Source organism: Callorhinchus milii, unplaced genomic scaffold (genome assembly GCF_018977255.1).
Source record: "Callorhinchus milii isolate IMCB2004 unplaced genomic scaffold, IMCB_Cmil_1.0 Scaffold2, whole genome shotgun sequence".
NCBI lineage: Eukaryota > Metazoa > Chordata > Chondrichthyes > Chimaeriformes > Callorhinchidae > Callorhinchus > Callorhinchus milii.
Window position 1 is genome coordinate 19,413,479 of NW_024704743.1, and position 25,702 is coordinate 19,439,180.

A 25,702-nucleotide genomic window follows, 5' to 3' on the forward strand; every position below is an offset into this window, starting at 1 on the left:
TAAAATCCTTTCACTGCTGAGGTCAACATGAAATCAATTTATAACGTCTGCCGCAACAGATAAACAGCACTTCTATGCTCCTTACAATTTCATGCTCCTTCAAAAAAATAATAATAATTTGGTCACTCAATCTATGACTGTTTTGTGGGACACTGTTGTGCGCAATTGGCTGACATATTTCGCCAATAAAATATACAGTCACTCCACTTTACAATATATTTTGTAAAGCACTTTGAGATGTCTCAAAGATGTAATAAGGCACTATATCAAATGCAAGGATTATTATTATTTGGTAATTTAACTCCCAGCTTTTTGATGTTGTAAATTTTCAATGCAGACCTGTAATGGGATTTGTTTTTTTCGAAGGGGCCAGAGGAATGTTTGCGTATGTGAATTCTTTAGCCCAGCGTGAAGGGGACATTGCAAGAATAACCACCACTCATCACTTCCCAGCAAGTCTGGGAGTCTGCCACCTGCGCTTCTGGATCTATATGTATGGTTCAAGAGAAATGGGAACTTTGAAGGTAGGTGGGGAAAACGTTGCTACGCAGAAGGCAACTCTTAATTTAACAACTTGCATTGATAATAACACCATTTTGTCTGTCACACATCAAGTCCTGGATGAAAGCAACCTTTCTCCAGTTGAACTTTGACAAGACGGAAGCCCTCCTGATCAACTCCCATCAGCTAGTCCTCACCTAAGAGCGTCGCAGCATCGCCATTCAGACAAAATGGTGTTATTATCATTCTCCACCTCACAGATCCAGTATGAAACCTTGGTGTCCTTTAGATGCTCAACTACCCTTTAAAACCCATCTGTGCCATGACCTGTCCACCTTCCCACACCTCCGAAACATTGTTCACCTCTGTCAATGCCTCTACCCTCAGGCTGCCGAGATCCTCATTCACCCTTTCATCAGGTCCAGGCTTGACTACGCTAATTCCTTGATCGATGGACTTCCTAACTCTTCCCTCCACAAGCAGCAGATTATTCAGAACTCTGCAGCTTGTGGCTCTTCCATACTAAACTCCGTGAACCGATCACTCCCATGCTCGCCCAGCTCCATTCGTTCCCCATTCCTGAGAGAATTGAGTTTAAAATCTTAGTCCTCACTTTTAAAGCCCTCCATGGTCTTTTTCCTCCCTACCTCTGCAACCTATTAACACCATATTAAACTGTCCCCACTCTCCCCTTGGTGAGCACCGGCCTGCTCCATGTCCCCTGCCTTTCCCGCCACACCATTGGTGGTTGGGCCTTCATCTTTTCTAGCCCCACCCTCTGAAACTCCATTGCAGGATCCCTCCGCCTCACCGCCTCCCTTGCCACCTTCGAGGCCCATCACAAGACCTTTCTCTTTGATTGTGCCATCGGCACTTCCCAACCCTCCACTCCACTCCTCCAAATCCTTAACTGTCAGATGTGAAAAGCACTATGTCAATGTAATATTGTTGTTCTCATTGTTTCACAATGGACCCCTCACCAAGGTCATGTATTGGCTCAGTAAACTATCTAACAGGCAGCCTGAGAGAATGATAGGGACAGAGCCCGATGCAAGAAGGCTGGCAAGCGCCAAAGCAATATGGCTTCAGTTGCACTGACATTCAGCTGAAGAAAGTTTAATATCCATTCAGGTTTGATGTTTCAGCAATATTCCTGAAATTGAGTGAATAATACAAAATCAGAGTCTGGTGGCTTAGTTAATAAGTCCCATGTATGGTATAGAACTGAGCCATACAGTTGAAGAAAACCCAAGATTTGTTCCTCATTATATGCTGAGATAGCTGATCTTAGCCAGTGTAGCAATGTTGTCTCAAAGAGAGAATTTACAACCAAAGTTAATACACAGGAGGGACCCATATTTTACTATTTCTTAGCACTGCATTGACACTAGGTTTGGGTGAACAATCATGCACAGCTTTAGTAATTGATATCCCTAGTCAAGGAAGTAGGACATTTTGAGAAATGATTCAAATGGCTGTGTGTCAGCCTGGCACAGTGGTAGTTCCCTCACCTCAGAACTCAAAAGATTGTGTGTTCAAGCCCTACACCGGATCTTGGAAACACATAGCCAAGCCTGATGCTCCAGTAGAGTACTCGGGGTGTGTTGCATTGTTGGAGGTGTCAACCTTCAGATGAAATGTTAAGGACCTGTCTGCCTGTTCAGGTGGACGTTAAAGATCCAATTGCACCATTCGAAAAGAGAGGGAGTTTCTCCCAGTGCCCTGGCCAATAAATCCCCTAAATAAAATTGGTCACTCATCCCATGGCTGTTTGTGGGAAATTGCTATAAGCAAATTGGCTGCCAAATGCACCCACAAAATACACAGTAATCCACTTTACAATATATCCTGGGAAGTGTTTTGAGATGTCTCAATAACATGATAAAGTGCTCTATCAAATGCAAGGATTATTACTATTATAAAAAGTAGCACAATATTAAATATTAATTTATATTTTTTCAACGATTGACTTACCCAGTGTACAGCAGTTCTATTACATTCTGTTCATTCCCCTTGTTCATACTTATTGATGTGACACCCAACAAGCGAATTTGACTAAATCGTTTATGGTTGTTTGAATTCATAATTCCTGGGGTAATTAATCCATGTATTTTGTGATGGGCAGCTCATTTTGCTACTTCAGAAAAATCTATCTCTCGGACAAGTAACTCAAGAGGAAGAAAAATGATATTTAAACCTGTCACTCGGGAAAGAAAAGTGATCTACTCCCTTACCTCTCTGGTTTCAAAACCACCTAAAAACTGTTGGTTTTGACTTTACCTTTGGCCATTTCCTGCGTAACCCCCCACCCCACCCCCCCGTTCAAACCTCCCACCACCCCACCACCCCACCACATCTTCCACCTTGCTCAGGCTCCAACTACGTCTTTGTAAAACACCTTGAGACGTTTTCCTACACGAAAGATGCAGTACAGTCAGACCCCACTAGAACAAAGTTAGTTTGGGTGCAAACATTTTAATCAGAGTGTGGAGAGAGATCTATAAAAATGGTTGCCAGTCAGTGCTTCTGGGCTGTCAGGACACCAATGATCTAATTTCCTGCACATTGCACATATGCATGGTACACAGATAGCTGTGTGTGGTATTGTGAGTTCATGGCACACCCATACTATGAGCAGATCCCTACATTATAACAAAGTCCGACTGTATCAATGTAAGTTGTTGTTTGCTCGGCAATGTTTTAGTAATTCTTTCTGTCTTGCAGGTGTACACTGTTGGAGAGAATGGAATGCATTTGCTGATGTGGGCAGTGACTGGCAATGAGAATCGCTGGAAATATGTCAACGTGATTTTGTCCAACAACAATCCATTTCAAGTTGCATTCGAAGCTGAAGTGGGTGGAGACAATCTCACAGACATTGCAATTGATGACATCTCCTTCAGCCTGGAATGTGTCTCTGGAGGTAACGCAGCATATTCATAAAGATAATACTTGCATTTGGTATAGCACCTTTCACATCAGGAAGTCGTCTCAAAGAGTTTCACATAATTACTGTACAGTGCAGTGACTGTGTAAATTATTGACAAACATGCAAGTTATCTCTTTGGTGTAAGTGCAACTTAATGAAGATCAATAGCCGCACAGCAAGGCTACTACTACAAACCAAAGTCCTGTCACCATTTTATATCTTCCATTAGACAGGAAATAATTGAGGCTTAACCCCAGATTAGAATCCAGTTATAAACAAAATCTTGACATACAACTCAATAATGAACATTCTTCCCAACAGCTATATCAATATTTCAGGCTTACAATGCCAACATAAACAGAATAAAACACATTTTCCTTATTTTACTTTTAATTTTGACTTAATTTTTCCTTCAAATCACAATGATTAAGAGTATCTAAACCAGACTGAGGGTTCTACATATGTAAGACAACTATGCATGGAAATTTCTCTGCATTTGAAATGGAATGCACACTCTCTCTTGGAGGGACATTCTAAAATTCTGTGCAATTTTAAATTTCAATATATGTTGAATTTATGCACTCTGATATTCACGTGTTCACAACCACACATTTTCAGTAGGGAGGGGTTCATAGAATTGCTAAGAGGAGTGGAAACCCACATCAATTGTTTTGCTCTTTCCAAACTGAAGATGTGTTACTGAGCCTATCATATCTGTTCCTATGCTGCCAAAATTTGCACAATAACAGGAGCACAGCTGTGCTTGCCATTACTTTATTTTTGTGAGAATTAATAATAATACTCTTTGCATTTGATATAGCACCTTATTACATAATTGAAATGTCTCAAAGTGCTTCATAGGATTTTACTGTGAGCAGCAGCAACAGATTGCATTTATAGAGCACCTTCACATCAGGAGAACATCCCAAGGCACTGTGAAGTGTAGTGACTGTGTATCTGTAGGTGAAATAAATCAATCCACGACTGTTTGTAGAACACACAATATTCACTTTACAGTGTATTCTGTAAATATATATGATAATAATAATCCTTGCCTTTGATATAGCTCGTTTTCACGTCTTTGAGACGTCTCAAAGTGCTTCACAGAATATACTGTAAAGTGAAGTGCTTTGAGTTGTCTCGAAGATGTGATAAGGCGCTATATCAAATACAAGGATTATTATTATGAGTGCAGCAACCAATGTGTGCATAGTGTATCCTGTAAACAGCCATGAAGTGAATGACCAAATTTATCTGGGCAATTCTTGGCCAGGACACCAGGAGAAACTCCCTTCTCTTTTTGAATCGTACTATGGGATCTTTAACAACTACCTGACAGGCAGATTGGACCACATCTTCGTGTCTCAGCCGACTGACAGCACCTCCAACAATACAGCGCGCACCCATTCCTGCACTAAACGTGCCAGCCTTTGCCTTAGCTAGTTATTAATAATGCTTCCCTCCACAAGCAGAGTGCACAATATTTGCAATTCTACTACCAACAAAGCTAAATAAGAAACCCAGATTGTCTGTCTGACATCAAGTCCTGGATGAGAGCCAACTTTCTACATCTGAATATCAGCAAGACTGAGGCCTTCTTGATTGGCTCGTGTCAGCGCCTCCGCACCTCAGGCACTGGCAGCATCAGCATTCATGGTTGCACACTCCACCTCACCGAGCCAGTCAGGAACCTGAGAGTCTTGTTCTACCCTCAACTGTCCTTTCTCTCCCACATTGGTGCCATTCCGGCTCTGCTTTTCCCCACCTTTGCAACATCGCCCAAATCTGTCACTGCCTTAACCCTCAGGCCACCGAAACCCTCATACACCCATTCGTCACCTCAAGGCTCAACCTCGGAAACTCCCTCCTTGTCGGCCTCCCCAACTCTTCCCCCCATAAGCTGCAGGTCATCTAGAACTCCATAGCTACCATCGGCAGCCGGGCTTTCAGCCTCTCTGCCCTCATTCTTTGGAACTCCATCCCACAATCCCTTCGTCTTTCTCCCTCCCTTGCTCCTTCAAGGCACGACTCAAAACTCTCCATTTTGACCGTGCCTTTGGGCGCCCTCCTACCCCCTCTGCCCTCCCTCATCTCAACCCTGCCCCCCCAATCTCGGATCCTGATCCCGGACTGTTCAGAGCCTTGGGACGTCTCGACATGAAAGGCGCTTTGCAAGTGTAATTTTGTTGTTGTTGTGGTGGTGGTAGTCCCTTGAAGTGGACATGCCTCTTCACCTGGCTTCTCAGTAAAACAAAAATCTCAAATAACTTAACATTCTGTGACTAGTGGTTTCATTCAGTGAGACAGTCAACAACAACTTACATTTGTAAAGTGCCTTTTATGTCAGGAGGACATCCCAAGGCACTAGACAGTCAGGGATTTGAACCCGAGCAGGGGGTTGGGATCAGGAGGAGTGGAGGGCAGGAAGGGTAGGGTAGGAGGGTGTCCAAAGGTGAATTATGGACCTTCTGAACTTGAGTGTGTCCTCTATATGGAAGAGTTTGTGACCATGTTAAACATAGTATTAGGCTTTGGTATATATCTACTCTGTAAGTGTTTTAATAATTCAATAAGATCTTTCGCAATTCTCAAATGTAAATATTCACAGCTTTTGTAGCTATTCTTACTCAGGTGCTTAATTCCAGCTCTCAATCTACTTGACCTTTGCTCTAATATCAGGATGTCCCTAATGTGATACAGCAACCAGAACTGTACACAGTACAGTACTCCAGATAGGCCAGATTACTGTTCTCTATGAGTTCAAAGCCTTCCAATGACCTATTCCTTTAGCTTGAGATCCAAGATCTTATTTGCTATCTTCATGGATGCCACACATTACTATCCTGATAGCTTCAATGATCTATCTACCCCCTAATCCCTCCCCTGTGCCATGTCCTATAAACTAATGGTATTTATTTTACGTTATTGCTGTTTATTCTCCCTCCTCAATCTCATCACTCTGTATTTGTCCACATCCATTGACATTTGCCATCTTGCTGGCCCAACTTTAATCTACCCAGATCACCCTGTATTTGTCCAGCTTTATTTTGCTATTTGCACTTCGGGATCATCAGCGCAGTTCGATGGATTTGATTCTGTTTCCATTTTCAAATGATTTAGGAACCGTTTGAATAGAATTAGCCACTGTCAACTTTCTCCATGTGATGGAGCTCAGTCTACAAATGCCCTTTGATTCCAGTGATCCAACACAATGTCGATTTATATGAGTTCAATGCCTTCCAATGACCTATATGGAAGGCTTGTATTACAGGAGTGCTGTAGCTCAGTGGTTAGAACACTTGCCCTGCAAACGAAAGACCTGAGTTTGATTCCTGGCAGGGTGAAACCATGGGAAAATTTCCTTACTCCACACGCCTGATAATAATCCTTCAAGAAAAAAATAATTGGCTGACACGTATATTTTGTGGGCAAACATGGCAGCCAATCGCACACAGCAGTGTCCCACAAACAGTCATGGATTGAGTGACCAAATTATTATTATTTTTCATTTTTTTAAGGGATTATTACCACGGGAAAAGTGAATAATAACCAGGTTCCTACTTACTGCTCGGTAAATAGAGGCGTGTGGAGAAAGGAAATTTGCCTAACGTTTCGCCCTGCTCGGGAATCGAACGCAGGTCCTCTTGCTTACAAGGCAAGTGCTCTAACCAATACACTACAGGACTCCACAAGTCTACCTATTTCTACTGAAGAACACACTGATCAGAATTACAGTTAGATTTGGAACAGCATCTCAATGGTTGTATCCTGAGGTTTAGCAAGACTGGCTGTATCCCAGCCTGAGCTGTGTTTAGATCTCTCAGTAAATCACAAGTTTGGATGAAGAAGGACTCTGTCCAATTTGATCTCTTCTTCCAGAAACCTACCCTGCCATCCTCCCAACGCATCAAGCTGCTTTTTTTGAAATGAATCCATATTTCCTTGCTCTTTGCAACCCTAAACCTGAACCTTCTTCGTGTGCTGTTTTGACAAGTCTGAAAGTATTGTTCTCAGCTTACTTTTTCAATTCCATTCAACATCTTATATACCTCTACAAGGTCCCCTCTGAAACTTATCCTAGCAAGACTGAAGTGACCCGGTCTGTCTAATCACTGCTCATAGCTTATTCCTGTAACTGAATCCACATAGTCTCATCTGCACTATAATAGTAATAATCCTTGCATTTGATACAGCACCTGATCACATCGTTGTGACGTCTCAAAGCCCTTCACATGATTCACTGTAAACTGTAGTGACTGTGTGATGTGTGGGGTAAACACGGCAGCCAATTGCGTACAGCGATGTCTCACAAACAGTCATGAATAGAGTGACCAAATTATTATGAGTTTTTGGGGAAGGGATTTATTACCCCTGGAAAGCGATCCAACAATCGACTTTGTTAGTGGGTTCCTACTTACTGCTAAGTAAACAGAGGTATGTGTGTGTGTGGAGTAAGGAAACTTGCCTAAGGTTTTGCCCTGCCTCAAGGGCATGGGCAGCTCTCTTATGTCACAGAGAGGAGCTGTACAAAATAGGTTCAGTCTGACCAGACCACAGTAAAGCTTGAGAATCACTTTTGAGATCTTAATTCAACTGATGTGGCAAGAAGGATCAGCACTCCGTTTGCCTTGTTAATTGCTGCCTCACACTGTTTTGGCCAATGTTATGGCCGTAAAAAAGCATGGAATGAGAAAAGATCATTCAGATCATTGAGTCTGTTGCTTCTACAGACCACCCCAAATCTATCATAGCCCAAGTAAAGTGGCATTTCAAGCCTGCATTGAGTTCAGAGAAGACAATTTGGATTCAGATCCCATTCCTGATTCATTTGATTTTGAAGAGCGAGAGCTATTGCCAGGCATCAAGCTGAAGCATCTAGATTGAATTCCTGATGTAAGGAGCAAAGGAGCTTTGCGACTGTATGAGCAATGGATGCTGTCATCAAACTGATCTCATAAAGCTATGCAGAAAGCTATGATAGGAAGAACAAAAGATATTTCTGTAAACACTGAAATGGAAAAAGTAATGAGCCTTTCCCTTTACAGCATAGAACGTCTATTAATTTATTCTGGTCATGTGTAACAACCATTTATTATTTTCTATAAAACTCCCATTAACTGTTTTTTTCACCTTTTGAAACATCCACTGCATTAACCCTTCACATGCAATGTGCTGCAAATGTAACTATTCTAGTTCCACTGAGCTGCTAATTATTTTGTCTAACATCGATCTCCAAAAGAAGGATCCTTACACTGAATTGGTTGCTTCCATTCACCTTTTTTGGGGGAGGTTGCAGGCATAGGGATCAACAAACCTTCCAGTGAATTTCACAAGTCCGAAGTCACAATGAATGCAATAAATGCAATCTGCGAATATTGTATTTTAGACCAGTGAGATTCTTGCTCTGAACCAACATGAAAAACTTTATTTTTCAAAAATCCTTACATTTGATATAGCACCTTTCAGGTCAGGAAGATGTCTCAAAGTGCTTCACAGGATATACTTTAAAGTTAAGTGATTGTGTTTTTATGGGTTGGGATTGCAAACACAACATCATTTTTCACGCAGCAATGTCCCACAAATAGCCACGTGAATTATCAATTTTATTGGAGGATTATTGGCAAGGACATCAAAAGAAACTCCCTTCTCTTTGTTGAAAAGTACCATGGGATCTTTAACGTCCACCTGAACAAGCAGATGAGACCTCAGTTTAACATAGCATCTCCAACAAAGGAGCATACTCCGAGCACAGCATTGGAGTACCAGTAGATAATATGAGTTCGAAGTACCGACACGGGGCTTGAATCCACATCCTTTTTACTCAGAGGCGAGAGTACTACCAACTAAACCAGAATGACATTGAACACTTACTGGCACTTTTTCAACTGACGCAATGCTACCACCTTCTCAGATTAATGCACATCTCTACAACATGCTGTGCTCATCATAGTCCAATATTGTAAAATTCCAGTTAATGCAAGTACTGAAGATAAATTGGCACCTACTGATGACATTGTAAAGTGACCGAGCTTCCAGTCATGAGTTTCATTAACAATTACATTAACATATTACACGTGAATATAGCACAGCTTCCAGTTTATCAACTGTAGGCATAAATGGTGATAAATATATACACAACACACCTGTGGTGTTATTGAATGGACATTAAAAAAATTGTAATGGGAGTCAATAAAGTGAATTATTTTGGTAACCGGAATTAACTCATGTTGACCCACAAAAACCCTGCTCCAATTCAATCTACCCCCAGCATGGAGTCCGTGTGAGTGTCAGACATTCAGAACATCCTTCAGATTCTGAAGACACTCATCCAAGTTTCACACTATGCTAATGCTGTATATAAAAATGCTACAAATGCAGCAAAATAAGATGCTGTGCAAGGCCAGTTTTCTTATGTTATTCTGGTGTCCAAATTGTTAGATATTACCTGTCCTTTCTACTTTGTCTAAGTGCAACCCAGGCACTGTGTAGTGTGAAATACTGATTATATGCGTCATAGACTATGTCAGCTCCAGAGGCCACACACATTTGTTTGTCTTCCAGGCCAGATCTAACTTGTACCAGCTCACTGTGTGACATACCGCATGGTATGTAATTTGACTGGGCTTGTCCAACTCCATATATCCTGCCAAAGTAATTGTGGCATCACATTCATTTATATAACAAAATGAAGGTACATAATGCATGATCCAGAAATATGTTTAGCCCAACAAGAGAGAAAAAATGGTAGAAGAAATTTAGATGCAGACAAAGGGCAATTGATCCAATGAGCCTGGCTTTTTTGTTGCTCAAGGCTACTTATTTGCCTTGACACCACATCTCCCAATCTCCTCTCTCCAGAAATCTGTCTCCTGCAAGTTTCTTCTTGAAACAGTTTGTATTGTATCCCTCAATGATCTGCCCCAGCATATTATTCCACAAGTCTATTACCTTTGTATAAACTCATTCTGCCTGACTTAACACCTTATGTCTAAGTTCCACATATTTCACTTTGCATCCTCATGTATTTCATTGTAATTAATATTTTGCCTACCTGTGATCTGCAAATTGTGAATTCCCTTAAAGTCTTGGAAAGCTCAATTAGATTACCTTCTCTTTTCCAAAGAGAATAGCCCAGCTTCTTTGACCTTCCCTAATACCTTGGGTTCCTGATATACAGATTCATGATGTTTGCTCATCTCTGTACCTTCTCAATGACACGATTTTCCCTGCCTAAGGTTAGGTGAGCAGAACAGCCACACACACTTCAGATGCTGTTAACCTTGTTATCCTTTTGAACAGTTTAGGAGACTCTTTGCAAAAGGCCAGGGCCAAAGCAGCCAAATAAAACCAGAGTCCCTATATCCAGTTTCAGTCTGCTATTCTCTTTATGGTTTTTTCTGCCTTTGGCTTCTCATGCTTGCCTGCTTTTAGAATAAGGGAGATTCAAGATCAAAAGAAGGGTAAACGGAGATTTCTGTGACAACAACTCAGTCTTGAGATACCGTATAAAAAGTGGAGATCTGCTATTTTGAGGGAATGTAATCTGAATCACTATTTGTGGCACAAGAGGAGTCCCTAATGATTTGCCACTTTTGAAATAATCATCATAGGAGCACCATATGCCATCCGACGTGTAATAAAAAGAAGGCAGCCCATCATTATGGGGATGTAATGCAATACGGACAGCAATTAAAGGGAAGGTAACATTGAAACATTAGACTGTGGACTGTGAAGGGAAGAGATTTAGGGATCAATTTTACAGGATACCTGTGAATCGCTTTGAGATGTTTCAATGTGATAAGGCACTATAAAAATGCTTTCTGTTCAGCTGTGCTGGATTTATGTGCCAATGTGCTGCTGATTTAATTGCAATGCCGTCAAGGCTGCCTCTGGCAGTTAACAGTGGTTGATTCACATTAAAAAGAACCCTCGGTTACAGGCTTGTATCACAACAGCTTGACTGCAAGTCTGCGCAGAGCTGGGATCAAAGTTTAGCTTATTCAGAGCATGGCACTCAAGGCCTGACAGCTAAGGAAGAAATAAAAACAAGGAGAAACGGAGTACTAACCATAAAAACAAAGGTTTTTCTAGCCATTTGAAACAAATTATAACTCTTCAGGTTGTACCATTCTGGCTTTTAAAGGTAAATTTGGCAAGGAAATCCTTCAACAAGGGTATTTTATGACTATGGTAATACCAACTGTGTATTAGTTATGTAATGCACTGCGTTAAAGCTTTTAATTGCACAACTTGAAGAAATGAAATATCCAGGGATAAAGGGAGATTGAGGAGGAATTGGATCAGAGGAAATATCTCTATTGGAGGTGGCAGCAACAAAATAGTCTTGATTTGCCAAATACCCTCCTTCTTTGCTGTCAACCTTTTATGATTCTATCATGCCACTGAGTTGGTTGAGATGATGCAGTGCTCTAGATGTAACCATAATAAGAAAGTAAATTGAGACAAGGTGTAAATTGCTGCTGTTATTAAAGAGAAACAAAGGATTATTGCGAGCACAAGTGGTCTTCTTAGATCAGCTGAAAGCAGTGTTTGAATGTTAGCTGAATGAGATGCTATTTAGGTTCTTTTTCGACTTTATTCCTATTCTGCCATTTCTCACACTGATTCCATGATTTCAGAAAGCAAGTGGTGTAATAGTTTTTGACTTGGTTTGTAAACTGCAAATGTAAAAGGCATCAGCCTGAGAATTGCAACAAGCCAACAGCGCCAGCGAAGAGCATTAGCTGGACAAGACAGAACAAATCCATCCTTTAAATCAGGTGTAAAACCAAGGCCCTATCCTTCTGTTCAGATGAGGATCCCACAACTCAGTTTGAAAAGAGGAGGCCCTTTTTTTCCTCGCCAATAATCCTTCAGAATAATTGGTCATTCTCTTCACATGGCGTTTGTGGGATCTTAATGTGTGAAATTGTCTGCTGCATTTGTCTTTAAATACACAGGTACTACACTTGACAGCAATTACCTGTGAAGCACTTTGTGACATTTCAGCATTATCAAATGCGTTCACAGTTGCTAACTAACACACAGCTTTTAAACCATGTCCATGTTATACTTACAACTAGTAAAAATCATATTAATGGCTGTATTCCCCTCCCATTGTCTACATATACACTTTACAGTAAAGTCATGTGCAGCTCTTTAAGACTCTTAATAACATAACAATGGACTGGATGACATACAAGGATCATTATTGTTATTAATAAGCCTTCTATGTGTTCCTGTTTGCAGCTATATGTAACGAAATTAGTGGAATACGTGCCCAGTGGAGTTGTTAGGTAATGGAATTTGGGAAGAATTGATGCAATTAATGAACCTGGCATTAGAGAAGGAAGTTTCTCCCAGGTCCTGGCCAACATTCTCCTAAATAAAACATCTTTTTTCACTCCATGGCTGTGAGACTTTGCTGTTCTCAAATTGGCTGCTGTGTCCACCGACTAAATATGTAATCACTACACTTTCCATTATATCCATGCAGCGTTTTGAGATGAATTCCCAACATGGTAGGTGTTGTACCAAATGTAAGGATTATTATTATTATTATGATTATTATTCCCAGGAAAATAAATGAGCTATGTTAGATGCTACTGGGTCGATTGGAGAGTGAGGAGGTTGGAGAGGTAGGTAGGGAGATTACGGAGTGAATAGATCTGAACATGAGAGTGAGGATCTTGAAGTTAATCCGTTCAGTCATGAGGAGCCAGTGGAGCCTGGCCAGAACTGGTAAGATGTGGGTATGGAGTTTGGTCTGGGTCAGTATGCGGGCGGCAGAGTTTTGAATGAGCTGAAACTTGTGAATGGCGGAGCTGGGGAGATCGACGAGGAGTGAGTTGGAATAATGCAAGCAGAAGGTGACAGACACATGCATGAGGGTTTTGGCTGCATTTAGGGTAAGGTATGGTTGGAAGTGGGAAATGTGGCGGAGGTGGAAGAAAGCAGTCCTGGTCAGGGACCAGATGTGGGGCAGGAAGGACAGTTGGGGGTCGAACCGAATGCATAGGTTACACACTGGTTCAGTGAGTCTGAGGGAGAGCCCAGGGCGGTTGAGGAGTTTAAATCCGCAGGAGTGAAGACGATGACGGGAGCCAAGGAGTATGGCTTCCGGCTTGTCCATATTCAGCTGCAGGAAGTTTTTGCCCACAAATATACGGTCAATTCACTTTACAGTCTATTCTGTGAAGCGCTTTGAGTGCTTTGAGACGTCGATAAGACATGAAAAGCGTTATATCAAATGCAAGGATTATTATTATAAGTTTATATTCATCCAGGCCTTGTTGTTTGCCAGACAAGCTGATAGAACATCAATGGACCTGGAGTTGGTACTGGAGGAGGTAGTAGTAGATTTGTGTGTCATCCGCATCCATGTGGAAGTTTACCCCGTGTCTACAGATGACATCACCCATAGGGAGCATATAGATGAGGAAAAGAATGGGGCCAAGGATGCAGCGCCAGGGTATACCCCATATGGGACCAGGCAGGGACAGGAGGAGGAAACATTTGCTGAGATGAAATGGAGGCGGTTGGTTAATTAGGACTCGAACAATATGAGTGCGGTCCCACTCAGGTAAATTAAGGAGGAGAGCTAATGGAAGAGGATGGCGTGGTGGACTGTGTCGAATGCAGCAGAGAGATCTAGGAGGACGAGTAGGCAGAGGGAGCCCTGGTCACAGATAGAGAAGACGTCGTTTGTGACTTTGACAAGCGCTGTCTCTGTGCTGTGGGCAGTCAGGGTGAAAACCAGACCGCAGGGGCTCGAGGAGGGAGTGGAGGGAAAGGTGTGACCGAAGTTGATCTGCAACAGTGCGTTCCAGGACTTTGACAAGGAAGGGTAGGTTGGAGATGGGATGGAAATGTGCAAGATTAGAGGGATCGAAGGTGGGTTTTTTGAGGAAGGGTGGAACATGTGTGGAACTCTCAGTCTGGTTTGAATACTGTTAGGCATGGTAATGAGTTTCAACATGTGTCAAGCACCCTGCTGACCAAAAGAAAAAATAGTCTTTTTTTTGTGCTTGCTGGCGAACGCAACAGGAAGAAAGATACAATACAAATTTGCATTTATATAATGCCCTCCCTGCATGGTCGTGTCTTGGAGTACGTAAACGGCAACTAAACAAACAGTTACATTACCTGGTTATTTTTCTTCTCCTACAGGGCCAATCATACCTCCGCCTACAAACTGTACTACTGATACGTTCCAGTGTCTAGTTGGGCCTGAATGTATTCCACTGTTATGGAGGTGCGATGACAAAGAAGACTGTGCAGATGGAAGTGATGAATCAAAGTGTCCAGTTCAATCACCAGAGAACCCGCCTACTCAGCAACCTTGTGGAGAGAAAGAATTCCGGTGTTCCAATGAGGTTTGCATTCCATCTCTGCTCAGGTGTGACGGAGTCCCAGACTGCCTTTCTGCAGAGGATGAATTGACCTGCCGTAAGTCACGCTCAGTCTTTGGAGCGAAAAATGTGGTATGTGAAAAGTTATTTATCACCAGTGGAGATGATCACATTGTTGGATATTCTGTCACAGTCAATGACTACAACGTAACAACAATAACAACAACAGAATTACAAATAGGAACGTCAACCACCCCTACCCTCCCCCCCAAAAAATGTAATTCATGCTGAGTCCTGTAACTTAGTGGTTAGAGCTCTCGCAAACGAGAGGACCTGGGTTCGATTCCCAGGCAGAGTGAAACCTTGGGGAAGTTTCATTACTCCACACAACTCTGTTCACCTTGCGGTAAGTAGGAACCCAGTTGCTAGTCGATTGGATTTTCTGGGAGTAATAAATTCCTTCAAAAATAAATAGCTAAAAAATAATAATAATTTGGTGACTGTTTGTGGGACACTGCTGTGCGCAATTGGCTGCTGCGTTTCGCCCATAAGTATGCAGTCAATTCACTTTACAGTGCATTCTGTGAAGTGCTTTGAGACGTCTAGAAGACATGATAAGGCGCTATATCAAATGCAAGGATTATTATTATTATTATTTGCATGACAGCAGGATCAAAGGCACCACTTTCCATCTCAATGGCAACAATAACCGGCATTGGGCAAAACCTTTTAAAGTGGAGGGGAATTCCAGTGAAAGTCATTGACAAGAACATGTCCAGGATGGGTTGATCCAGACAATGACACTAGAATGGTGATAATTATCACATCACAAACTGCATTCTTCACCCCTGTGTTCCTTATGTATTTTTGTGGCTATGATACCGATGTTGTTGCTATTGCTATTCCGGCTTGGTTTCACTGTCTTTGAAAGGTGTGGTGTAGAATCCGCCCCCGACTGCCTGGGTGCCTGAGGGGTAACAGATTCATCAATAAGTAAAACTTCCCCAACCGTACCTGATCGTTTCATCCTTGTGTACATCCCTCAAAGTCAGTTCATCTGTCAACAAACCTATGACAATGCATCGTCAATTTCATTGCACACAGCAGATTGTGTTTGTTCTATCATCTAGAGCAGGGTAGATTAAAGAATGAGCCATATTGTGACAGTTTTACTCACTGATCGGAAAATGTGACTTAAATTACCAATAGTTGAAAGTGGCAAATGAGGGTATTAAGGGCTATGAGGAAGAGGGAGGGAAATGGGGTTCAAGCATCTTCCAAGATCCAAAACATTGGCAAAACAGGCTCAGTAGACTTGAATAAACTCTGCCTGTTCCTTTGTTCTAAATTATCACTGACTCTTCTTCCCTCCAATTTCCTCCCCTCATCCACTGAAGTGTAACAACAGCTTGCCATCAAACTAAGCCATTTTGCAGTGCCTCGAGACACTAACTCATGTGAAGGGTGCTATATAATGCAAGTTGTTGTTATCATTATTGCGAAACAGTTCCATAGGTGCCAGGTTCGAACAGAATCTTGTCTAGTATAAGTATAAACAGGTGGTGACAGAAGGCTATTCAAAACCCAATCTCCATCTTGTTGACAATCAATAAACACTCCACATGTGCACTGTTCAGCAGAAATTAATCACTGAATAGTGGTGAAGCACAATAGTGAGGAACCTATGCTTCTTTCTCCTTCCTCACTAGTCCGGGGATATTGAGGCGAATTCTAGAACATGTATTGGTGATAATATTAAAAGGTGTATTCTTTCCTCCATGCTACATTTTCCAACTGAATAATTTGGGAAGCCCTAAACGTGATTTGCTGAGATGGCCACATGTAAGCAATAATTGTACACCAGGTTTTTGCGTTTCTCAATGTATTTCTCCTAGGTTAGCACTTGGAGCTTTTATTATTCATAACCAATTATAAAAACAATACAATATGACACTTCTGACACTTGCACTCGATTGAGCATCAGTGGCAAGAACATTTTTTGTGAAAACGTTTGTAGAATCAATGTAAACAGTTGAGCTCTGCACGTGTTGTGCCTGGTGAATCTATGACCCCCACAGATAACTGTCTGTATATCAATTAGTTTGCGGAAACCAAAGAGACAGCTCAGAGGCTGACTTGCTTTTCCTCCTCATGCCAATATTATTGTATCTGCACAGTTATTCAATTACAGCTTCATTCCGCTACACTGTTTCCAGATGGTATAATTTGTACCAATGTTCCAGATAGGCCGACTGTAACAGTTCACTCGCAAATACAGAAAATATTGTTTTAGGAATAAAAGACATGATTAGAGTGGTAAACTCTGAACGATTAGCTCATGACAGCAGTTTTGCCAATGGTATACTTAACAATGTATGAAAAGCAGTTCAGTCAAATTACAGCCAAGCAGTTTAGCATTTCTCAGATAGCTGGCAAGGAATTGTCTCAAAGATGCATCCTAGTGTGCAGATTTATTAGTGGGGCATTTTCACCTACAATTTACAGTAAATCTTGTGTTTTGAAACGCCCTCCCAACTTGAAAGCTGCTATATATCACATGCAATGATTATTATTTATTAGTAGCAGCAGTAATTCTGAATAAAATATTGGAAGAGGGTCGTGATCTATAATTATCCTCAGTGATAATTATAAATTTAACACATGGACAGAAATTGCAGTTAAATTTTTTCCTAAAAACCTGCTCTTAACAACAGGTTTGGGAATGAACAACTAACTACCTTTTGTTTAACTAAATCATGAAATATTTATTGAGTGTTTTCATTGTTTAACATAGATAATTCAATGCAAACTCAGTCTGTTTTCTGTTGGTCTTTCCAAAATGGAATAAACAAAGCAATCTTTCTCAACAGATTATCAATTCCATAATACATTCTGTTAAGAAACATTTAATTTTTCACCTCTACATTCAGGTCGACCATATTAAAACACAATGGATTTGCGTCCATAAACTCAGAATTGACATTATAACAGGGCCAGTCTGTACTTTAAGCACTCCGAGACATTACCCCATGCCATGCTGATGGCGTCGGGAGCATATCATTTCCTGCGCATTTCGTGCATGTGCAGGAAGCCATATCAGTGGTACTTCCTGCACATAGCACACACATACAGGAAGCTGCCGGTCAGTGCTGGGTGATTTCACAAGATTATAAATATCACTGTTGCAATACCAATAAATCTAAAGTCTAACGTCCAAGGAGTAAAGTGTTAGGGAGTGGATTGAGAATATACTGCAGTGCTTTCACTAAGCAATCAATAATAAACCAGAGCACTTGATGGCTGGTGCAGACACAGATGGATTGCTTCATAGAAATTTAAAATAAATGAGGGAATTGTAATGAATGGATTAGCAGAATTCTGGAGAAGCTCAGTAGATAGAGGAGTATACTGGAGGAGTGTAGGTTAGCTGATGTGACTTCAGTCTTTTGAAAAGAATCATAAATATGAACTCGGAAATTATAAGGCTGATAGCTCAAATCTATGAAAGAAAACTTCTCAAGTCAATTATAAAGGAAGTGAATAGAGAGCATCCAGTGAGAGGAAATGTTCTGAGACTAAGCCCACATTTCTTTTTCAAAGGTAGATCATGCCAATTAAAATACTTTCATTATTATAATAAAATCCTTACATTTGATTTAACACCTTTTACTTTGGGAGGACATCTCAAATCATTTCATAGGGTTTTGCTATAAAGTGTACTGATTGTTTTTTATTGAAAAGAAAAAATTTGCAAGGCTATAGAGAAAAAAAACGGCAGAGTGGGACTGATTGGATAGCTCTTTCAAAGAGCTGGCACGGGCATGATGGTCTCCTGTGCTGTTAGATTCTATAATTCTATGATTCTATTTTATGTGTCCTTGTGTAGGCAAATGTTTATTTAGTAGGTACTTTTCACTCCAATTCTAACTCTATGCTCATAATATGATTTAATCCAAAGATGTGTATGCATAACCAATTTATAGGTAGCTGATAATTAGTTGCATGTGTTACATCCTGATTCTCAGATGGCATTTGATAATGTTTCTCAGAACAAATTTAATCCTAAAGGATTGATTCTAGGGGGTGAATCTGTAATGTCCTGAATTTAGTGAGTGAGGGTGTCTGTTGCTCCCAGCTCAGTAATTATATCAAGAATTTCAGGATCATCTCTCAAGAACTCAGATGAAGTTGTAAGTTGTAAATTACAACAATACTTACATTTGGTATATCATTTATAATATAAAATATATTTGTTACACAATACACAGTCACTACGCTTTACAGTATATCCTGTGATACATTTTCCCATGTCTCAACGATGTAGTAAAGCACTACATCAAATGCAAGAATTATTATTATTATAACGTTGAAATATGTTTCACAGGATTTTACTGTGAATTGTAAGGACTGGGTATTTGTAGACAATCGGGGCATCCAATTTGTACACACCAACGTCCCACAACAGCATTGAAGTGAATAAACAATTTAGAGGATTGTTGGCCAGAACACCGGTAGAAACTCCCTTCACTTTTTGAATTGAGCCATTGGATCTTTAACATCCACCTGACCCGACAGACAGGATCTTAGTTTAATGACTGTTCCAACTGACAACACTTCCAAAAATTAAAATTGGAGTGTCATCTTTGATCATGAGCTCGAAGTCCCAATGATGGGGTTTGGAATCCACAACTTGCTGACTCTGAGACAAAAGCGCTACCAACTGACCTTGGCTGATACTTGGCAGCCAAGGATTGTCATCTGAAGCACTCAGTTTGATTGAAGAATTTATCAAATTCCTGTTTCAAGGTGAAATAGAGATTCCAAACGTTCCTGGCTTCCTAAAGCAGCCCCATTGTCCCAAATGCTTATCAATAGTCGTGCTGAGAAGCCAACTAAGAGATCTGCAACTATTGTTTTACAGGTCTCACAGTTGAATCCTGTGATCCATCAACTGGAAATAGGTCTTGTAAATAGAAGTGGATCTTGCCTGAGTGGGTCTTACACGTGGACCTGGAAATACCTCAAGTCAGATGGGTTGACTGGCCTATTCCATTTCTACTGCTTTTTATAATAATAATCCTTGCATCGGGCTGTTGCAGTTTTGTACCAAAATGTCAGAAAATACTTCACAGTCAATTGCTGTCAAATACAATGGCTGTATTTGTCAACCAATTTACACACAGCAGTGTCCACGAACAGCCATGAAGTTGAGGAAAAAACTATGTGGAGGATTGCCATGACAGGAGAAATTCCTTTTTCCTTTTGAGTAGGTTCATGAGATCTTCAACATCCACCTACACAGGCAAATAGGTTCTCTGTTTATTGTCTCAGACGAAGGATGGCACCTCTGACAATAAAGTGCCGTGCAGCAATTCGCTGAAATGTTAGTCCCATTGTTGTTTAAATCTATAACTTCTGATTCAGAGGCATAGGCAGCAGGTGAAAATATTCTGGATGGCAGGGAGTTGAGATGGGTTCTCCTCGTACTTCTGACCATGCTTTACTAAAGACTGTGGAGTGCGTGTGTGCCTCTGTCTATTTGCATGTGTGTTTTTAAATAATAAATAAATAATCCTTGCATTTGATATAGCGGTTTTCACATCTTCTCGACATCTCAAAGCGCTTCACAGAATAGACTGTAAAGTGAATTGACTGTATATTTGTGGGCAAAACGCGGCAGCCAGTTGCGCACAGCAGCATCCCACAAGCAGTCGTGGATTGAAAATGACCAATTTATTATTGTTTTTTCCGGCACTGCGTCCAATTCCAGCTCACTCAACTCATTGACTGATCCACTTGTTTTACTTTATGTCCTGTTACACACTGTGAGAGCAGTGCCCCTCTCCGACCACAACATCCCGTTCACCAAAACTGGAGAAAAGCTGGTGAGCTGGTAGATAGATTTGGGGCTGAACCACCTCCAGTCCCAGTCATCCACTCCCTATGTCCTGAGGTGAGAGTTCAACCAACTGAGCCAAACTAACACATTTTCTTTTACAGCTGAAAACAACAACAGTAACTTGCATGTATATAGCGTACTTCACGAGGGGGAAACATTCCGGAGCGCTTGAATACAAAGAACCAATATTTTTTTGAAAACACATTTCTTTTCCATGAATGCCAATAGATAATAGTTATTTTTAAGAAGCGTTAAAAGTTCTAATTGCAATGAGCAATGTCTGCAGTTGGCACGTGCTTCCAGCAATGAGGCAGATGGAGCAGTGCAGGCTGATCTGAGTTGTATTTCAGTATCATTTCCATACAGCAGCCACATCACGGCAGCCATGAAAATCTGATTATGCACCAGAGCACAATAAAATTGGCCCAGGTAAATGCCAGAGGAAATTGACGCACGTTTTTATCTCTAAGGAGAGTGAAGAATTAACCTCTTTCATGCCTGCATGAACAGAAATTCTATCCCAGAGTAAATTAATGTGAACTGTTCACATTTAATAGTTTGTTTGCAACACTAAACATGAAGGTGATCTATGTTTCCAGACAACTCTCCATTTCTCCTGTATAACATTCAGTAACTTTGACTTGCAAACCTATTTTTAACTGTCTACTGGTATTTGGAAAGCTTTGTTCAAAGGGCTGTGACTACAAGAGCAGTGAGGTAAATGTAACATGAGAAACTGAAACTGGTAGACAATATGACCCTGTATGTAGTTTGTAGTAAAGAAGAAGGATTAAGTAGAGGTTAGTCAAAGGATTAACCTCTTGCGTAATCCAAAATCTACACATCTATCACTATTCTAACAGTAACAAAAGCATTGGATAATCAAAGCTTTATCAATATTGCACGCTTGACAGATAGAATTTTAAAAAGCCCTATTTTAAAATTACAAGTTTTATGAAGCTCAGTGATACTAAAATGAATGGCATGACCTGTTCTTCTACTGCAAACGTTTGTCTTTCATTTCCAGTGGCGGTGGCAATGCAGAATAACAGAGAATATTCTGTTACCATCCTGTACTTTGCAATGAAGGACGACTGTGGTTCATTTTCCTTTATGTTATAAAAATGAAAGCCACTGCATAGTTCATGATTTTTCTATCGGTTTTAATATCCTGAAAGAAAGTAATGGATTTGTTCTGGGCACCAAGGTTCCTGCGTTTAGAAACAGCAAGTTATCTTTCAGTCTTTGTGATGTATGAACCATTCTTAGGCCACTAAACAGCACAGCAGTGAATCACTTATTTAGACTGAGCACCATCCTCTTTTACATCTTCCAAGCCCCTGTGCACAGAATTTACCACCCTGTAGGATAATTCACCGCTACTGTATTTCTAGCACAGTTAGACATTTTCGGTTGCTGAGTGGAGTTATAAATCTGTCAATGTTGATTGTTTTTGGAGCCCCATTATAAGCTCCCACTTGCCCACCACCACCCAGGATAGTACAGATTGGCATTTGTAGCACTGGTGTCCAGTACCTTACAGATGAAGAGACGCTGGAAAAACATAAATAGAATATCACGTGAGGCAGCCCTGAGGGTGCAGTGGATAGAGCTGTAGCTTATGAGCCAGGAGCAAGCTGGTTCGAATCCCAGTCTGTCCTGAGTTTGCTTGTCTCAACCAGGGCTGAATGCGGAGGCTAAATTGGCCCCGGCCTTCAGGGTTTGAGAGGGGAAAATGCAGCCAGGGTTCATGCTCTTGGCCCCTTTACAGCACCCTCTATTGACACTGTGTGTATCACTGTATGTGACACTATATGTGTCACTGTGTCAAGCACTGTATGTGTCATTGTGTCTGGCACTCTGTGTGACAGCCAGAGGGAGAACGGTCAGGCTCAGCTGTGACATCCTCTACAGTTGAGTAGCTCACGCATGAACAATGATCACTTGAGCAAGGTGGCAGAGGGCAACCTGTGAAACTTTATCCCAGCAAGAGGAGGGCAGACCGGGAGCAAAGAAGGAGAACATTAAAAAATAATTGAACACTAACATTAAAAAGTTAGAGCCAGGATATTTCAATAAGGGAGTTTTTTAATCTTTATAAACAGACACACTAAATTGCCCCAAAGGCTTTCAACAACATTTGTTTCAATGGAAAATATTATTCCAGCTGGTGCTGCAAAATTGTTACTCATTATTTTTTTCAGCTGATTTAAATTGCTTCAATGGCTCATTGCTCTGCGAGTCCACTGGTCGATGCATCCCAGTTACTCAACGTTGTGACAATGTGACCAACTGCAAGGACTATCAACAAGATGAATCCAGCTGTTCGGGTAGGAACACACCACATAAAGCACAAGCCCATTCAATAATAATAATTATTATTACTAATAGTAACCATTGCATTCAATATGGTATCTTTCACGTTGGGAGGACATCTCAGAAATTCTGTGAAGTGTAACGACTGTGTATTATGTAGGCGCAATACACATTTCATTACAAAATCATTGGGGTTTTGTTTTCATGTTGCAAATGATATTGTTCTGAAAATTAATATTACTCCAAACGTACCGTGGGCTCCATGTTTGTGACTGGCACTGTTAATTTTATTGTCTTGTTCCAGAGTGTCCTAATGGCTTTTGTAAAAATGGGGGAACATGCATCATTGCTAAAGAAATTGCATTGTGCACGTAAGTCTATGCTCCTCATTAAAAAGCCCTTTATAAATGTCTAATGAGAAATTAAAACATTCACGCTCCACATCTTGTAGTAATTTCTACAGATTGTCAGGGTTCAGCAAATTGCAGAATTTTATCAAACCATCTGTTCCTCTCATTAGAAATACAGGTTTGTTTGGTCAATTCTCTCCTCACCTCCTTTCCCGAAGGCACTGACTCATCCTGAAGTACGGTTCGACAAGCACCTGCTGGGACCTCAAGCAACTGGCCAATGCATGAGACAAGATAGTGGGTCCTAACCTAGGAGCATGGGAACATGAATAGGCTGGTTAGCCCGTTGGGGCTCTTCTGCCACTTTATTTGATCATTGTAAATCTCTTATCTTTTTCCCATACCCCTTAATATCCTTATCCAGAAATTATCTGCACATCTCCCTCTTAAGCATCCCAATTGAACTTAAGAGAACTATTGAAAATAGAAAGGTTTCCACTACATCTTTGAATTGGAAATTCCCATTATGAACCAAAGCAAAACAAATCATTATTATTAGCCAGGAACATAAATAACCCCTCATGAGTGTCAATGGGTTATTGACATGTGGAAGGCACCAAAGCCAAGCCTGGTCCAGTGCTCAGTTGTTGCAATCACTGACTGACTTTTTTCCAGCTTAGTCCAGCAATGCTAAAGACAATTCTAGCTTTACAACCAAAAATCTGAATTACTTAGAGCTGAACTGGGACCTTTTCCAACTTGGTCATCAGAGGAAACTGCAGATTTTATTTTCTGTTTTGAATTATTGCCTCTAGAGTTTACATCAGCCAAACACCGTCTTAGCTAAAGAAAAAACGAATCATCAGAAAGGAAATGGAATACTCTATTATTGTACCTTGTTAGCTGAGTTGGCCATATGTGTTTCACAAGATCACAAGGGTGGTTCGGATGATGAAGGCCCTTCTTGTTATCGTCACTCTGATACATTTAATTCAGCTGTCCAGGTAACATTGTAACAATAGTAATAATTAGGTTATAATGATTCAATCTTTGCTTTCCCCCAAAACACTTTCTCTATGCAGAGTTTGTTTTTGAAGCATTGCCAGTCATTTGAAAAATTGCCAGTGAACTTGGAAGAGTCACACCATATGATGATGGTTCCCCTGGCTCTCACATAACATCTTCAGAAATTATAATCATCTGTGTTTTTAATTAATGGGACTCTAAGAACACTTGTTCCCAGTGATAATACCTTCCAATAGTAATTGGTAATACAGAAGTTGCCTCACTAGCATTTACAAGTTTGAAGGCACACTGAGATCTAAGCATAGCAGTATTACATCCCACTGTATTCACCAGCCTTTGATGTTCTGAGGGTCTTTGCTGCTATCCCATTTTTCTGTAACCTACTTATACCCACGTTAATAATGAACTTCATTTCCTTCAAATGCACACTTGCTCAAATTGTAAGAGAGCAATCATACAGCACATGACTAAGACCTGTTTTATAAGTTCGAATAAAGCAAAGAATCTGCTGTGTGGAATAGCAGGAAATTAAACAGGAAGTGGACGCGGACAATTTTATAACTGTACACAATGGTTTTAAAAGAAGAATGTGCTTTTCATTGTTAGGGTCTCAGGTTTCAATAAAACTGTTGTTGGCTCTGGTTGTGTTCCAGGTGTACAAGTCAATGGAGAGGAAATCGATGTCATCTTAATATTAATCCAACGGAGTCTCCCAGCCCCAATCTTACAGAAACTAAAATTGGTAAAGAGAAAGAAGTGTTTAAGTTGATTCCCTCTAAGATTTCTTGTTCCTAATAATTATTTTTTTCTTCTTATCCAGTGGCTCAGTGGTCAGGAATAGGGATGAGCCTGGCCTTTGCTCTGCTTATCGTGATAATTGTTTTGGTCACACTTTCTAGAAAGAAGACTGCTAAGTAAGTAAGACTGAAGTGTTCTTGATTTGCAATAAACACATGACAGTTATGAAAGAAAACATGAAATGAGAAAAGGTCATCAAGCTCATTCTTCCTTGCAGTGCAATTTATCCTGTATTGTTATTAACTTTCCTGAATTTAGTGAATAAATATAGATACACCCGCTTTCAAAAAGAGTTTAGTGGAGTTTGTCCCTGAACTAAAAGGTAATTGAGCAAAAACTCCGGGATATTGATCTAACATTTCCTGTTGCATCATTGGAATGACATTTCCAGCAGGAGAGAAGCTATGATGAATCATAGAAAAAGTCTTCTTTGATCAAACTATAGCATCTTAGATTTACAGACAGCAGAAGCCATTGCATTTCACATTAAATTTAAATGCAATGAAAATGGAAGAAATGTTAATGCAATCTA

General features: G+C 40.6%; 1 protein-coding gene across 1 annotated transcript in view; it reads left to right on the forward strand.

Annotated features, from left to right (window-relative positions):
* The window catches only part of malrd1 (MAM and LDL receptor class A domain containing 1), a 180,725-nt gene that overhangs the window by 142,775 nt on the left and 12,248 nt on the right, over nucleotides 1-25,702 (forward strand). The window contains 7 exon segments of the mRNA XM_042332367.1: nucleotides 367-524; nucleotides 3,226-3,424; nucleotides 14,600-14,878; nucleotides 22,885-23,010; nucleotides 23,301-23,367; nucleotides 25,026-25,114; nucleotides 25,193-25,286. Of these exon segments, the coding sequence (XP_042188301.1) occupies nucleotides 367-524; nucleotides 3,226-3,424; nucleotides 14,600-14,878; nucleotides 22,885-23,010; nucleotides 23,301-23,367; nucleotides 25,026-25,114; nucleotides 25,193-25,286 (1,012 nt within the window).